The following is a 17,731-nucleotide window of genomic DNA, read 5'->3' as shown; positions in this document are numbered from 1 at the left end:
TAAATAATACGTCTATGGTTAAATCCCTGCCCAATAAAGTAATAGAAAATTTATAATGAATATATTACGAGCCAAGTTTTTGATAGAATCCAATAGAATACATTTATTCACAATAATAGCTTTAAGTTAGCATGAGCATATCTATGTTGGAAAAACATATGATTATGTTTATCCATGCTTGGAGGAAGATAAGTGAAGATAATTTGGATTGAAAAATAGCTAAGCCGCCAGAGGCAGGACTTTGTCAATGCCTAAGTAAGGAGCCATGTGGTTTTAATGTATTTTCCCCCGTCAGCTTCATATGGAACAAGTGGTCGTAGAATGAACTCATTCGATTTGAAATTGAAAGTTTTAGCGGCCTTTTTCAGCGTCATAAGTGATTGGAAGGCAAACAGCCGACCTCCCTTTCCCTTTATGGTTGTTCTTTAAGCCTTCTTAGCCCCCCATGACATCTGATCGAAATTTTGGGAGAGTCATTTTTTTTTCAAATAGTCAAATGTTCTGATTCTTTACAAATAAGTTTTATATAACAGAAAAGAGAGAGTATGTTTGATCTTGGGTGTGCCGTGGTCCTGGAACCTTCAATGATCGCTCTCTGGATCAAACTTTTTGTTATGGAATGGGGTAAAAGGGGGAGGGTAAAATGTGCATTTTTTGTCTGCTGAGTTTGAACTTACGCCAATAAGTTCTTGGGCCAAGAGGTCCTTAATTTACAACTGAAGTGTTCAAGGCACGATATCCTCGCCCCTCAAACAAAACATGGGGTCCAAAAAGGGCTGAAATCATTTTTTTTCCTTATGGGCTTGAAACTTGTATCCTAAAGTCTTCTGGATATACAGAAGGAGAAAAAAAATATTGGTTCCTTCCAAAAAGGTTCCCGACAAGTACGAAAAATATGGTTTTATTTCTATCTCACTTTGTAGGGCTATGATAAAAGAAACTTCAGATGGATAGGACACATTTTTTGAAATATGGTTGACAGATTGCCAAATATTATCTATGGCCCTCCCCCTGGGACAAAAAAAGCAGGTCATTCCTGAATGGGGTGAAAAGAGATCATAAGGAAGGATTCAAAGGAAAATACTGCTGCTTACGATGGGGTAAAGAGTAAAGCTTTATATAGATTAGGATGGATGCGGAATTTTCATAGCTGTCCTGGTGTCATGCGTCTTGGTGCTGCTGTGGGTTGTTAGTGACAGTATTAATAGAGGTTTATGCTCGTATAAGTTAGAATTATTATGTCAAGTTACTTTTTCTCGTTTTATGTTTCAATATGGATCTTCAAACTTTATGATTAAAATATCGAATCAAGTGGAGTAGAATTTTTGCATTTTCAGAAAGAAGCGGTTTGATCCTATTATCATTCAGGGAGAATTCAGTCATGGAAGGTGTTAGACTGCTGTACCTGTAGAAAAATTGTACTGACTGGTATTGTAAAGGTGCAAATTCACTTCTCCTTGATAAGGGAAACATATAAGGGTAGTCTTTAGCCCACAGTGGTGCGATTTTAAAAGCACAAAATGGCTCACATATGCATAGAAATTAAAAAATAAAAGTTCAAATATAAGCAGTTCATAGTAGCCATTAAAACGCGAAAACTAGTATTAGATATTTTGTCGCTAGAAAGCGGTTTTGCCGAATCTGTTTTTTCCAAAACCCCTAGAAAACGAGTTAAAAATTTTGAAGTTTGTATTCCAGAATATGTTATACCTAGAGTGTTATTTTTGTTTCAAAATTAAGACAAAAATCGCTTTTATCATTGTGTTTTTTTTTATTGGACTAAGGGTGAGCCGTTCCTGTGATAAAACGGAATGAATGTCAGTTTCGGCAAAACCGCATGAAAATTCTGGAACACAGGTAAGAAATGGCAAAACGGAATTAGCTCGGTATGAATTAGAAATGCGACTTTCGGCAAAACAGTTTATCTAATAGATTAAATTTTTTATTTCGACAATTAACAGGTAGTTCTCCAATAAAATGTAAAACAATATTAGCGGAAAGTCTCACTTAGCAGCAAGCCCCTTGGAATTTCTGGTTCTAACCTTCAGAGGCAGACGCTGCTTTGGGACAAACTGTGATTTCAGCTGAAGTACTAGGTACCCCATCTCTTTTACAACTTTTAATAAGACTTTCTACGTATGCTACATCTATTCAGTAAACGATTTAACTAGTGTAGGCACGGGAATAACTTTACAAAGCCAAGAAAAAACATTTCACAGCCGTTGAATCCTTATTAAGCATAAGACGGCAGCATAAAATGGAAGAAATTTGGCAAGTTACGCCAAAACGGCCATTATAAGACGGAAATATAGCGGGGCAAACAAGGGTAAGTAATGGTTCGTTTACACATTGCGGAAATCCATGCGGAAATCCGTCCGTTTCTGTTCGAACTATGGCTAAAATAACGTTGCGTTTTAAGGCAAAGATTTCAAATTATTGCAACAGCATGACTTTTGTTCTTACCCTCTTCTGAAACCTGTTGAGCAATAGAGCCAAATGACACCGTTTTTCTTAGTTTTCTTATAGCCTGAGTGCGCAGGATCATAGAAACTGGGTGCAGCCTTGAACCAAAGCACAGTTCATATAATTATCCAGTAAGCTTATCGCAGATCATTTCTGGTCTTCGTTCTCGGTGCAAACAAAAAGCTCCTCCCACTTCTTCTTGCAGTTATTAATAGCGGGTTTCCACTTGTTTCCGATTGTTTCGCGTAAAGTGCATTATTCGTAATAGCGGGTTTCCACTTGTTTCCGATTGTTTCGCGTCTGACTTGTCTACTCGTGAAAAGACCTGACGCTGCTTATGTTTCTGCGTTTTCTGGAGCACTCGCACCCCGGTCCGGGTTTTTATAATGGGTGAGATAGGGAATGATCATACTGGATAATTATATGAACTGTGAACCAAATTTACAAGATCGTCTAGTTTTTGATAATCCATACTCATGATTTTATTCATTTAAAAATCTTGCCAAGATTCCGTCCTGATTTGACCAAAATGTTGCGGAGAGCTAGAGATTTTTTCTAGCACAAAAACGGACGGAATTTCCGCACGGATTGCTAAATCCGTATGAATTTCCGCAATGTGTAAACAAATCATAAGGATGGTTGAGTGGTATTTCGGGCAAAACATTGTCTTGTTTATTTCCGGCCTGTTTTTCTAAGAATTTGGCTCACTTCTTTGTTTGCAATCTGGCAATACTACGAATGCTATTTACTTGTATAGAAAGTTGTACTGATTATTTGGACAACATTAGATAGGCCTATTCTGTAAAATGGGAAAAGCTGAGGTTGGAACTCCAAAATACATTGCAAACAAGATCAAAGCGAAGGGACTTCAAAAGTTGAAATGGTACTGTCAAATGTGTCAAAAGCAATGCAGAGATGAAAATGGGTTCAAGTGTCACACCATGTCTGAGTCCCATCAGAGGCAGCTACTGCTGGTTGCAGAAAATACAGAAAAATTCATTGATGAATTTTCAGGGTAAAATGAGATTTTTGGTCATACTAGGATTGTAGTTTGGTTTTTATTTTATGGTTACTCTCTCCAGAAGTTAACATCTCAAAATCCTGAAAAATACTTTAAAACATTCTAAAATATTTAACCTGCCAGTATTAGGCTATTAGCACAACAGATCCAGTATGGACCTTAATTTGCTCCAAAGTGCGAATTAAGGTAATTAAGGTAATTATTTATGAACTTAACTTTCAACTACCCTCTCCTGCCTAATCATTAAAAATAGGCTACACCATGGTGTAATTTTCATAAACTACATTTGCTGTTGTCATGCTTCTTTGCTGTTCCATTAATTTTAAGCAGTCATAGGCCTATATGCACATTCTTATGCAATTTCTGTTAGGCTATTAGATTAGAATTTTAGGTAATTTTTTCTTTATTCATATTTCTGACTTATGAATAAAGTAAACAGATAAATATAGCCTATACCAAATCATATTATTGAGTTAGGAATAAAGTGAATACACCATTTGATGGCTTTTTTAGGTAAATTTCTACCAAATCATATTATTGACTTATGCATAAAGTGAATATAGCCCACCACTTGATGCCTTTTTTATGCTAATTATGAATATAGTAATCATTTTTATTGGAAATGAATTTCAGCCCCCCCCCCTATATATGCCAATTCAGGATATATATTTCTACAACCTAACCTAACCCTGAATTGACATATGTAAGGGGGGCTGAAATTCATTTCCAATAGAAATGATTATTATATTCGTAATCAGCATAAAAAAGGCATCAAATGGTGTATTCACTTTATTCCTAACTCAATAATATGATTTGGTAGAACTTTACCCTTTTTTATGCTGATTACAAATATAATAATCATTTCTATTGGAAATGAATTTTAGCCCCCCCCCTATATATGCCAATTCAGGGTATATATTTTTACATTAGGGGGAGTGGGGGTAAAGTTTAAACTTACCTTCTATATACATCAGAAAGAAAATTTGCCCCCCCCCCTAATGTAGAAATATATACCCTGAATTGGCATATATAGGGGGGGGGCTGAAATTAAATTACGATATAAAATATTATTATATTTGTAATCACCAAAAAAAAAGGCATCAAAAGGTGTATTCACTTTATTCCTAACTCAGTAATATGATTTGGTATATATTTACCAGTAAACATACTATTTGATGCCTTTTTTATGCTCTTTCCAAATGTAATAGGCCTAATCATTTTTGTCGGAAATGAATTTTACCCCCGCCCCTATATATACCAATTCAGGGTATATATTTGCAGATTAAGGGGGTGGTGGTAAAGTTAATTTCTTATGAAAATGAGACGTAAGTTTAAACTTTCCCCCATCCCCCTCTAATGTGCAGATATACCTAGGCCTACTCTGAATTGGTATATATAGGGGTGGGGTTAAAATTCACATCTGAAAAAAAAAGATTATTATAATTGGAAAGAGCATAAAAAGGGCATTGATTAGTATGTTTACTTTATTCATAAGTCAATAATATGAATAACAAAAAATTTACCAAATTTTAAGCCATATCAATGTTTTTTTTTCAATATTTAGGAAACTAATTTGTATATCTTTAAAACCTTATAAATTAGGATTGAGAAAAATTGTGAAGCTGAAAACAATTTTGTTATACTTCATTTAAGCAGAAAATTTATTTTGCAAGGTTTCACTTTTATAACACACAGATGGTTAAAGACCATCAAAGGTCGGGACCTTCTAGAGGGAGAAGGAGTAGAAATAGGTACTTCAAAATACCTTTTTGGGACATATTCAGCCTGTAGACCCATCCCTGAAAGTTTCATTTTCCTAACCCAATCTCTTTCCAAGATAGCCAAAAGTAGCTAAAATAGAATTTTACCAAGTTATCAACAGTAGGCCTATAAAAGGTTTGGAAAAGTGGTTAAAAATATAGGCCTACCTTCAGGGGTGTAGTTTGGGTGTTGAGTTTAGGGGGGGGGATAAAGAATGTACTGACAAAATCATCCAGTATGCTGACACATGAGCTAAATTCCAAGGTTTTGGTGCTGTGTGTGAATGCCTTAGAACTTGGGGGAGTGTTTATTTAAAAAATGAATGTGGATGGTCAGTTTAATAAACATATACTGATATTTATTCCTCTAAGTCTTAATAATTTTTTATTTATTAAAGTTAAAAAAGTGAAAATATTTAAAATTTATTTGGTTTCCAGCAGGCTGAAATAGAAATTATTTTCTGGTCTTTAGAAAACATTGGGTTTGTCAGCCCTACTCAGGCTATTTTCTGCATGTTTTGAGTTTGACTTGGTTGTTTATCATAATTTCTGTTAATTTTGGGTTTCATTTATTTTTTGATGGTGATTTGTGGTAATTTTACGCTTGGAACATTATTTGACTTTATTTTTGCTTTGTTTTTTGTTTAATGGAGCTCTTTATTTTTCTTTAACAACTTTACTTGTGGAAAAAGTTATTTTAATTAATTTCTGTTCATTTTTCATTGACATAGTTTTTTCATAGAAAGAGAAAATAGTATTTTGAATATTTTTGGATATGTTAGAGGAAAGGAGCCAATCCCTAGTTTGACTTGCTATTTGTATCTTGGAGAAACTTTTGAACAACTTTTGACAACATACATCCTTTTGAAAATCTTGACAGAAAAATTATTGTTCAATTTAGTTTTATACCTCCTCAAGTTGACCTGAAGAATAAAACCAGATATATTCCCAAAAAACTCCATCTTTGCCCTTTGACAACCTGGATACACTTACACTCATTTGATTTAGTTGAATTGTAAAAGAAGAAGTAGTAACAGAAGTATTCCTGAGAGTTCCAACTTAATACCCTCAGTTGTTGTAGGGATATTGCTGAGATGTCTTATTGGTAGCCATCTCATACACAGTGCCTTTTTATCTAGTTTTAAAGAAAGATTTAGTTTTAAAACACAATAGGTAAATTGCACAGGTGTGAGGGTTTGACATACCCAAGCTCCCTTGAGACATTGCTACTCAACTGGATGAGTGTAGAAAATTAATGGGTTTGGGAGGAGGGTTGCTTGTCCTCCAATCACTTTTGACTCTTAAAAAGGGCACTAGAACTTTCCAAATTAGCCCCTTTAAAAGTTTCAAAGATATTGCTAGTTATGATAGAGCAGTACTGCCTATGATATTGCTTATATGCCCTTGTGAAAACCTGCATGCATACACTTTTTTGTTTTATTGAGACTCCCCCTAACATTCCCTAAAAGTTTCACCTTAGTATCCTTAGCATCATTAGTTACAGTAACTTGTAGTGGCAGTATTAATAGTACACACATAGCAGGTTTTGGCTGGTTCAGAATCCACTGCAACTTACCCTGAAAGGTCTAACTTAATAATTTAGCCTTTCTTGAGATATTTTTTTGTAGGGTGACAATCTATCACCCTTTAGTTCAACATCTTCCTTAATATTCCTTGAAAGCTTCACTTTAACACACTTAGCTTGCATAGTAGCAAATGGGTGAACTTGGGTAAGTCCAACCCCTTATCAAGTTTTATTCAGCCTAATTTGGTCCGAAAATTGTTTTGGAGTTGCTGGTACAATAAAAACTATTTGACTTCTTTCTTGGTTATACCAGTAATATTCTTCAAAATCCAGAAAGTTTGCAAGTTTTGTTGTTTCTGTGAGCTACTGAACCAAAGTAGCCCATCTTAGGGAGGTCAAACTTACTCCCTAGTCTGGGGTAAATCTGACACCCCCAGGTAAATCCTATGCTTGCAGAGATAAAAATTATGTCACCCTGAGACATGATAGGGGATACTTCTATTTACAGAAAAACCATCCAAAACAAAAACTCTAGTTAATAGTTTTCATGTACCACAGCAGAACACAGGTTTTCTGCTTACTGTGGGGTAAATCTGACAGTGTTGGTCTTACCCTGTACATAGAAGAAGTATCTGAGAATGGCATTTTTTCAAATTTTATTTCAAATACAAAAAAATTAACACCATACTTCAAATAATAGGGCAAAAATTGTAATTTCAATTGGTATCAGAGAAAAGAAATATACTTTTTATTATTAGTTGAAAAAGGGGATTTTTATATATAAAAAAAATTATTTAGTATCAGAGGGAGTTGAGAAAGCAAACTTTTGATCACTTGCAGGCCCTAGTGTGCTTCTTGTACTGGCTGATGATGTGCTGAATTTTGAATAATTGTAGACTGAAGGAATCAGCTCCAATGGTCCAGAATAGATGTATTCTTCAACTTCTTCAATTTCATCTTTTTGGGGCCAGTCATATATTTGGCTAAGCTCAGACAGCAGATATTTTGTGCAAACAAGATTTTTGTCAGGGAAATCAAGCACCTTTCCAATATAAAACCCTTGTTGATCATGTTTGCTGTTGTATGCTATAATATAGTACTCATTTAGCTGTGTTTTTAGCTTCTATTCCTCTTCTTTATTCTCACTGTCATCAGTGTAACAGATGTCTGTCTGGTCAGTTTTGGAACCCAGTGAGACATCAGTGTCTTTGCTGGAAAGATCGTCTTTCTTTTCTTTTTCAGTTTTAGCTTGAGCATATTTTCTTTTATTTTCACTTTTTTTTTGTTCTCAAGCTTTTCTGTTTTCTCTTTCTATATTTGTTCAATTCCTCTCAAAGCCTCTACAGATGTGATTACTTCAGCCTCCTTAGCAATTCTCTGTGTACTGGATGTCCTGGGTGCTGAGGCATCAAGAGAAGGGAACTGGGCTGAGTCCAAGAGAAATTCTTCAAATGACTTCCATGCACATGAATCTTTTTGGATTAACCAACATTGAATTGATTAGTTGCAGTATTCACTATAATTGTTACTCTTGTTAAATTCTGAGTCTCTGATGTCTTGGTTTCAACATGTTGTTTTAACTTGGCTGGATCAAACTTTGCCTTGTAAGTCTTGTTGCAGTTGATATATACTGGAATAGCAAAATCATAATTCCTGTCGTTTAATATGATTTAATCTGTGAAAGGGTAAGGTAAGTCTCCCAGATCTGAAAAAGTTTTCATGACTCCTTCTTTTGGTAAGACATCACTTCGGTGTGCTTGTTACCAGTTTGTAAAATTCTGCTTATAGGATGATTTCACCCCTTTGAAAATAGCCCTGTCAAGGGGTGTCAGAACATGGGATGCATGGGCTGGCAACTTGAGGATAGTAACATTCTTTTCTGAAGCAAGCTCCACAAGTGCCAAGAATAAATGGGAGCTATGGCCATCTATAATAAGAAGGGCTTTTTCTTTCACCTGAGGCAGGAAAACATCTTTAAACCAACTATAGAAAGGGTCTGCTGTCTTCCATCCTTTTTTAATTGCTTAAAAATATGCATCTGGATGGTCTTTAACAGGTACCCATAAACTCCAAGTGGTTTTCCTTGAGAAGGTTACCAGTAGTGGCAGTTTCTCATTTGATGCACTAATGCATGCAGGAACAGGTGTATTATCACGTCCATTACCACCAGTTTGCTGCTTTGTTGGTGATCCTTTGCACTAGCAATTTTAATGGCATCAGACTTGCAACAAAACGATTTTTTTCCCAGTTGTACCAGCATTCTGGTTTGTCTTAGATGTCAAGCTCTTCTGCTGTTTTTTTATAGCAGGTCATAAAATCCTAGAATTATCAAAGGATTTGCTTATTGCACAGCCCTCAGGATTTTCAAGTCACTCAGGTTACTTAAGCAAGATGCTGCTTCTTTTCTTAAATACAAACTACTTGTCTTCACCTGGCCAATTCTTTTTGAAATGAGTACTGGTATTGTTCTCACTGATATATTTTTTCACTTTGTCTAGGAACTGTTGTTTAGTAAGCCCCATGCCCTACTTTTTCATGACCTTCAGCAGAGTTTCCATGCTCTGCTTAAAATAATTGAGCAGTTCCAGAGGTTTTCCGAGAGTAATAGCAGGCAAGTTGAAGAAATTTCTTTGATTCTTTGTCTGATCAATTAGTATGTTATAAATTATGTATAGCACGTATTGTTAAAATTATAAATAGTTGACAAATACACTGAAATCTAGGATAGAACTGCCAAAACCTAGCCACTTGTATACACGGGGTAAGCCCAACCCCTCTTGTTGGAATTTACCCTGTATGGGATAAATCCAACATGTTGGATTTACCCCAAATTGGGGTTTTTCTGTGGTAAGTCCAATACCCCTTGTGTCTCCTGACTGGTTTGAGAACAAAATACTAATAAATAACAATAATTACTTAAACTATATTATTAATTTATCAGCTATTTATAATCATTTTATCATCTCTCTATTTTTCTGTACTATCACTTAAAATTTTCTACCTACCTCATGGCCAACAAAAATGCCCTCCTCGAAATTTTTAAATTGCTTTATTACAGAAGGAATTGAAAATGGCGGAAATATTGAACACTCTTGTCAAGTACCCAAGCTAAGAAGAAGATGGCACACAGAACCAAAGACATTTGTCATCATTGAGCCAAATAAGATGGGCTGTTGGAGCTACCCCTGTGTTGGATTTACACAAGTTCACCCTATTTGAGCACAGTAGTAGCATCAGTAGCAGTATGTGCATAGCACATTTGGTTTTCTTCAACATACACTGAAAGTTTCAACTTAATACCATAAACTGTTCCTGAAGTATTGCTGATACGTCCTCTTGACAACCTATGGCCTTTTGATTTAGTTCAATACGGTTTCAATATTCCCCAAGTTTTTTGCCTTACTGCAAGTTGTATTAGCACCAGTAGTAACAATAGTAGCAGTAGTAGTATAAGCAGTAGTATTAGGATCCAAACATTGTCTTTTGGTTAGTTCAATATCCCCCACAAAAAGCCCTGTAAGTTTCACATTTACATGCAAAACTTTTTCTAAGATATTGCTGATATGCCTTTTTGACAACCTGCATACAGATGGCATGTTGTGATTGATTTCATTTTTCCCCCTCAAAATTCCCTGAAAACTACTGTGTAATAGTAGTCACAGTAGTAGTATTAGTTGTACTAGTAGTATTAAAAGTAATAGCATTAGTATTATTAGCAGCATTAGTATCAACATATTGCCTTTTGGTCAGTTGAACATCCCTCTTGTCAAGCCCTGGAAGTTTCAACTTAATACAATTAGCCTTTGCTATGACATTGCTGATATGTCCTTTTGATAACCTCTATATTCATATGCTTTTTGAAATTTCCATCTTAATGCTCTTAGCCTTACAAGTAGTTGTAATAGAAGTAGTAGTTGTGGTAGTAGTAATTGTAGCAGTGGTAGTAGTATTAGCAGTAGTAAATGTAGCAGTGGTAGTAGTATTAGTAGTAGCATAATCATATTGTCTTTTGGTCAGCTGATCTTCCCCCTGCTTTAAGCATTCTCTGAAAGTTCATACTTAATATCCAAATCCATTCTTGAGATATGACTTTTTGACAATCTGCACACACATAGTGTCTTTGATTTAGTTCAAAATTCCCTGAAAACTTCACCTTCATACCCTTGGGCATGGTTGTAATAGTAGTCATAGCAGTAGTATTAGTAGTGCTAGTTGTATTATTAAAAGTAATAGCACTAGTACTAGTAGCAGCAGTAGTATCAACGTATTGCGTTTTGTCAGTTGAACATCCCTCTCATCCATTGCTATAACGTTGCTGATATATCCTTTTGATAACCTCTATATTCATATAATTCTTGAAATTTTCATCTTAATGCTTTTAGCTTTACCAGTAGTTGCAATAGAAGTAGCAGTTGGAGTGATTTTAGTAGTACTAAATGTAGCATGGGTGGTAGTATTAGTAGTAGCATGCACATATTGTCTTTGGTCAGTGGATCTCCCCCCCCCCCTTTTTTAAGCAATCTCTGAAAGTTCCTACTTAATATGCAAATCCATTCATGAAATATGCCCTTTTGACAATCTGCATGCACATAGTGCCTTTTGATTTAGTTCAAATTTCCCCTCAGTGTTCACTCAAATTTTCACCTTCATAGACTTCATAGCCTTAATAGTGCTAGTATCATAGTAGTAGTGGGGGTAGTTGGAGAAGTAGTAGCAGCAATAGTGGTGTATTAGTAATAGTAGTAACAGTAGTAGCAGCAAATATCATTAACAGTAGAAGCATGTAAATGTTGCCTTTTGGTCAGTTGAACTTCCCCCTCATGGTACCCCAAAAGTTTTTCCTTGATATGGTGAGCTGTTCCAAAAGTGTTGCTGATTTGCCCTTTTGACATGCTTTTCATCTCAGTACTCTCAGCCTTACAAGTAGTTGCAATTGAAGTAGTAGTAGGAGTAGTTTAGTAGTAGCAGTAGCAGTAAAAGTAGGATTGGTAGTATCATTAGTAGTAGCACACACGTGTTACCTTTTGGTCAATTGATCTTTCCCTTTAAGCATTTGTTGAAAGTTCTAACTTAATACCCAAATCCGTATTTGAGATATGGCCTTGGAACAGTCTGGCCTTGGAACAGTATGTTTTGATCTAGTTCAAATTCCCTCTCTATATTGTGTCAAATTTTTACCTTCATGCATGTAGCCTTAATAGTACTAGTATCATAGTAGTATTGGCAGTAGTAGGATCAGTAGTAGCAGTAATAGTGTTGTATTAATAATAGTAGTAACAGTAATAGCAGCAGTATTAATAGCTATAGTAGCAGGTATATGTTACCTTTTGGTCAGTTGAACATCCCACTTATAATGCCCTAGAAACTTCATTTTGATATAGTAAGCCATTCCAAAAATATTGCTGATATGCCTGTATCAACAATCTGTATGCACGTAGTATGTATTGATTTAATTCAACTTTCCCCCTCAAGGCTTCTGCAGATGTTCATTTCAATATCCTAAGCCTTGGTAGTACTCATTACAGAAGCAGTAGTTTAGATAAGATAAGATATTTATTTCCAAAAATGACTATCACAAGCCCCAAAGGGCCTTGTGATAGTAGGAGTAGTAGTGGTAGTAGTAGTAGGAGTAGTAGTAGTAGTAGCATGCAAATATTTCCTTATTGGTCATTTAATCATCTCCCTTATCATTTTCTGAAAGTTCCGTTTTAATATACTCAGTCATTCCTGAGTATGCCCTTTCAACAAAAAATATGCATATAATGTGCATTGATTTAGTTCAACATCCCGTTAACATTCTCTGAAAGGCTCACCTGAATGCCCTTCATCTTCTTGTAAAGGAAAGGTCAAATATGTCCACCTTTCTAAATAACATATACTATATGTAAACAATGAATAAATTGCCAACATACAGTCCTTGCTCTGATGGCTGTGGAGAGGGGATTGACATTCCCAAAGGCATAATTACTGGGACCTTTCAAAATTATGAATAAAATAGCTGTCTTAGAATTTTGAATGGATGTACTTGGGAAAATGATGGGCTGGAAGGGGGGGGGGTCTAGTTGTTCTTTGATCACTTTTGACTCCTAAAAAGGGCACCAGAACTTCTGATTTTCAATCAAATGAGCCCCCTCCAAAGTTTATACAATCCCTTCCCCCCTTCCATACAAACCTTATATATTAGTAATAAGCAACTGGTATAACTTATAGCCCTTGTCCTGAGGGTTATGGGGGCTGTTATCCCCAAAGATACAATTACTGGACCTTTTGGCTACACTGAACAAGATGGTTATCTCAAAGCTTAGAAAGGATGTGTTTGGGGAAATGACGGATGTGTGTGTGTTTGGGGGGGGGGGGGTTGGTAGCCTTCCAGTCACTTTTGACTCTTAAAAAGGGCACTAGAACTTTAAATTTCCAACAAATGAGCCACTTTCAAAGTTTCTAAAACGACTCCTTCTGTACAAGGAGCCTTGATCAGAAAAACCAAAATATTGAATGTGTGGAAACTTCCTTATCTATTCATCAGTGGTGTGATTTCGTCAAAATCCTTGTGGGGGGGGGGGCAAAGTTGGGCCCAATTTCCCCAAATCAAGTGAAAATTAAAGCAAAAATTGAGCCATATGGTAATATAAACGTAAAGATATACTAAAGAAATCTGACCTGTTTCTGTTGATGCTTAAATTTTGCAGGTTTAACTTAGTTTTGACAAGATTTTTGAAGAAATTGAATTTCCGTTTGGGAGGGGGGAGCAAACCAAGGTCTAGGAGGGGCAGTTCATCCCCTATGGAAAAGCTTGGCCTTCCTACCCTAAGATACTGTAGAAAGAGGGAAGACGTCATACTAGCAATCAAGATGATGAACAAAAACACAATCAAGTCTGCTTTTGGTCAAAGCAAATACATGACAATACAAGGTAACCCCAAGAAATTTTGTAAAGAATCGCAAAGAAAGCAAGAGATGTTCAACTTCTTCATCAATCCATTCGGGAACTCACTAAGCAAATCTAAAATACAGTCAAGATTGGGGATGACTGTGACTGGAACAGCAAGCCATGAAAGACCACAGTCTTTCAGCAAAACCACAGTCTACTAGTGTTTCTGATACTCAACTGTCCTGCGTATACATATGAAGTGATTATTTACAAACAAACTTTCGTCACCACTTCCCTGCAGCATCTACAGGCCCTTGTAACTTTAGTTACTAGAAGATGTAGTTTAAGGTAACCTAAGATGTGTTTTAGCATGAGTCTAAAAACATTTTCCCTGAGCTCATTTAAACCGTTGGTCTATTTCTGGAAGTTAAGAAATGATTTAGGAACATTAATATGGTGATTGGGGTAACAAAAGAATAGACCGATGTACTATGTGTAGGTGTCTCCTAACCAAATAGATTCTCTAAATCCTTACAAACAAAGAAGGCATGGAGATAAGAGCGTGAAAACTCCTTCCCTGTACTTATTTTAGGATCTAGACTTATTCCTGAAAGTTTCACTGACAGATCAGTAACTTTCTTCAGTGGCAAAAAGTCCATCAACTAGATTTTTACCGTTTTAGCTGTATATCCATTTTGAAAGTTTAGTTTACCTAGCATATAATTTGTCCAAGTTAATGAAAATTCACCCTCATGGAGGGGAATCTGGAAATGGCTATCTGAAAGCACATCTGTGGACCCTAAATTATGCACCCATTATCAGAAGTTTCATTCATGTAGCTGAACAACTTCCTTAGTGGACAAAAGCTGCTTTACCACAATTTTCCCCTTACTTAGGATAGTTTGGTCAGGTCATCATAGTTTTACATCCAACTTTGACAGACGTAAAATACTGTTTGTAAAATATGTTTGTCACTTGTACTAAATCAAAAGATGCTATGTGCACCTTATTTCAGATTATAGACAATTTCTCAGGAATGGCTTAAGGGATCAACTTGGAACCAGGAGGGGGAATTACAGAGGGTGCCTAGTAAACTTTAAATTGTTGCTTGAGGAAGGGACCAGAGTTAAATCAAAATACATTATATGTATTGAGATCATTGAAATACCATGTCTGTGATGTCTTTGGGGCAGTTTGGTGAATGGAAATGGAACTTTCAGGTACTCTTGGACAAAGGAAGGGGATTTCGACAAAGTTCAAGTTCTTTAATATTAAAAAAAAAATCAGAAAACTATCCAATTAATAACCTGCTAGTGAGGTAAACTTCTGTGCAACACGCAGGTTAACACTTTGAGAGAATATTAGAAAGGGGGTCAACTAGATTTTAAATTTTGGATTGGGGAAACTAAGGGGATTTAATGAAGTACTACACATTTTGTAAGAAAATGTGGTTATATTGATGCTCAGGGCAAATTTTTTTTCCCATGATTATACTTGTTCGAAATTCGGATCATTTTCCATGAAATGAAAACAAAATTCAGGCCTTTCAGAGGCATTAAGGGGAAAGAAACTAGGAGCCCCACTCATATATGACATGGATGCACCTTCCTACTTCATATCATAATACACATTTATTGAGAAGTATGGTGCTACCGACATTATTCAATCTTTTGAGTTGCTTAGTGCTAATCTAACAAGACATGCCTTTGTGTTTCTAGGCCCAAACCATAATATTGTCCATGTGTTTTTGTCTGAGATAAAGCTTTAAGTTGTCTATGTGTCCGTGTATTTGATTTTTTCTTCCTTTTTAGAGTAATTTATTCCACTTGTTTTGTTCAATAAATAAATTGTTATCGTTATATGATTAACCTTGATTAACATTAAGAAATCACTTTTTCTATTGTTTTGCTGTGAATGTTATAATAAATATATTTTGCTCAAAATAAAAATTACTGACACAAATTTGTATTTTTAATAGCTTGTTTTATTTGTCATCAACAATTATGGAACAAACAAAATGACGTTTCAAGGCTAATCAAGGTTTAAAAATAACAGTATTGCCATCTGTCCTGTTCTTTCCCTCTCAACACCTCTGAACACTTGAATGTCATTTAAATTTCATTCGAAGACGATTTGTTATTTATTGACAGTATTTTTGTTCAGTTTATTTTGGGATTGCTCTATGACTTGATTTCTGCTTCTTTTTGGGCTTAGTATAGGTAATTACTTTTCTTTTATTAACTTCTTTTTTTTGGCAAGCAAAGTTTTTTTCAAATAACTTCGTCATTTTAAATTGACATTATATTTTTTTTTTGGTTAATAAGAGAAATATTCGTAAAGTTCTTTTTCGGCTTGCAATTTAAATTTTGGACAAAATTTGCAATAAATTTTAATAACTATACAATTTTGAGTGGATGGGGAGGGGAATATTATTCAAATGAACTAAAAATCTGCTTAGTTCTTCCCGTTCTATTGAGCTAAAGCTCTTTTGACGGCCGTCCTATGACAGTCTTCAGTAGAGATTGACATTGATTGGCCATTTTATTATAATAGCGATATTGTAATACATTTTGCCTTAACTGCTTGTTTGTTCAAATAAATGCATTTTGAGGTCATTGCTCGAAAAAGTTCCATTTCATTGTTTTAAAGATGAAATAAAAATAGAGTGTAAAGAATCAATATAACCACATTTGCTTCTTGATTGAAGCTCCCTTGGCTCTGTCATTTTGATTGAAGTTTCTTTTTGGCCTAAAATTTTGAAGCAGATCAGCCTTTTGATTGAGCCTATCCATTCTTCCAAGACATAATGCAGCGTTAACTTGCCCTCCCTAGTATCTCCTAAACTTTCAATTTAATGCCCTTAGATGTTCCTGAAATGTTGCATATAACACCATTTCAAGAACCTGGTAGCAAACAGTGCCTTATGATCAATCTTGCTAATTAACTCTGCGTAAATTATAAGTCTCATAGGAGTGCGTCGTGCAGAAGCATTATATATTTATGGATATGGGACAGAAATTGGTTAACCCTTTTCCCCTCCCCATAAACTAAGTTTGGTTTTCCCATGCCCAACTCTCTCCCTTTCTTTCTCTGGCTGTGCTTGAAAGTTTCAATTGCATCCCCAAGCCAAGTCAAAGGCATTGTTGACATGCTATTTTGAGGACCTCAATGCACATAGTCTGATTTACCTTGCCCCTACCAAGCCAAATTTACAAACCAACTTGACCCTCTAATACTTCAAATTTTCAATTTAATAAGCAAGTCATTTCCAAGATAATGTAAATAATTTGAAAAATTGGGTGCACATTACATCTTTTGACTTACTCGGGTATGCATGTTATTTTCAGGATACACTTTTGAGAATTCCTGGGAATGTTGGGCTAGAGATGACTTAATGTACCTAATTTTGAACATACAAGTTGCTGGCATTTCCTGACCCCCTAAGGACCCCTCCTACTTCCAGCAAAATATATGATTTTTTTGGCCCAGGAAATGATATCTGGAATTTTCGAGTTAATCAGAGACCTGGAAAAACACAGCCCTATAAGGGGGAAGAGAAAAGGGTTTGAGAGGGGGCTGGTTATCTTTTGATAACTTAATACTCTTAAAAAAGGATTTCAAACTTTAAGGTTTTCGTTTCAATAGCATTTCTTTTCCCTGGATAATGAAGATATGATATTTCGATAATCTGGATGCATATAGTATCTTTTGATTTAACTCTACCCTTTCCTCCAAGTTATTATTCAATGTCTACTTGCCTCTCTCAACATTCCCTGAAAGTTTAGACTGAATAACCTAAGCCATTCCTGAGAGATTACAGGCGCGCTATTTTTACAACTTGGCAGCATCCACTGTCCTTTGATTTTTCTTGCTATTTTAAGTTGCATTAATTACAAGTCTTAGGATCGTACAGTGCAAAAAGATCCTTTTTGTCTGAAGTGGAGACAAATTATTTCCCTTCCTCCTCCCCCAGCACTAAATTTGAAGTTCGTGTGCTAACCTCTCTCCCATCCTTTCTACAGCAGTACATGAAAATTTCACTCCATTCCCCATGCCAGTCCCAATATATTGTAGACGTACTAGTTCAATGA

The 17,731-nt window shown here is 35.6% G+C and overlaps 1 protein-coding gene across 1 annotated transcript in view; it reads left to right on the top strand.

The window, feature by feature from the left end:
* The first annotated feature begins 3,167 nt into the window (after positions 1–3,167).
* Positions 3,168–17,731, top strand: part of kin17 (kin17 DNA and RNA binding protein) — a 91,434-nt gene continuing 76,870 nt past the window's right edge. The window contains exon 1 of the mRNA XM_089102805.1: positions 3,168–3,478. Within this exon, the coding sequence (XP_088958931.1) occupies positions 3,270–3,478 (209 nt within the window). The 5' untranslated portion in view covers positions 3,168–3,269. The remainder of the gene's footprint in view (positions 3,479–17,731) is intronic.

Source organism: Artemia sp. Qi Xiang Cuo, chromosome 16, assembly GCF_049724085.1.
Source record: "Artemia sp. Qi Xiang Cuo chromosome 16, ASM4972408v1, whole genome shotgun sequence".
Classification (NCBI taxonomy): Eukaryota; Metazoa; Arthropoda; class Branchiopoda; order Anostraca; family Artemiidae; genus Artemia; species Artemia sp. Qi Xiang Cuo.
Note: the sequence above shows the minus strand (reverse complement) of the source record. Positions and strands in the feature narration are given on the sequence as shown.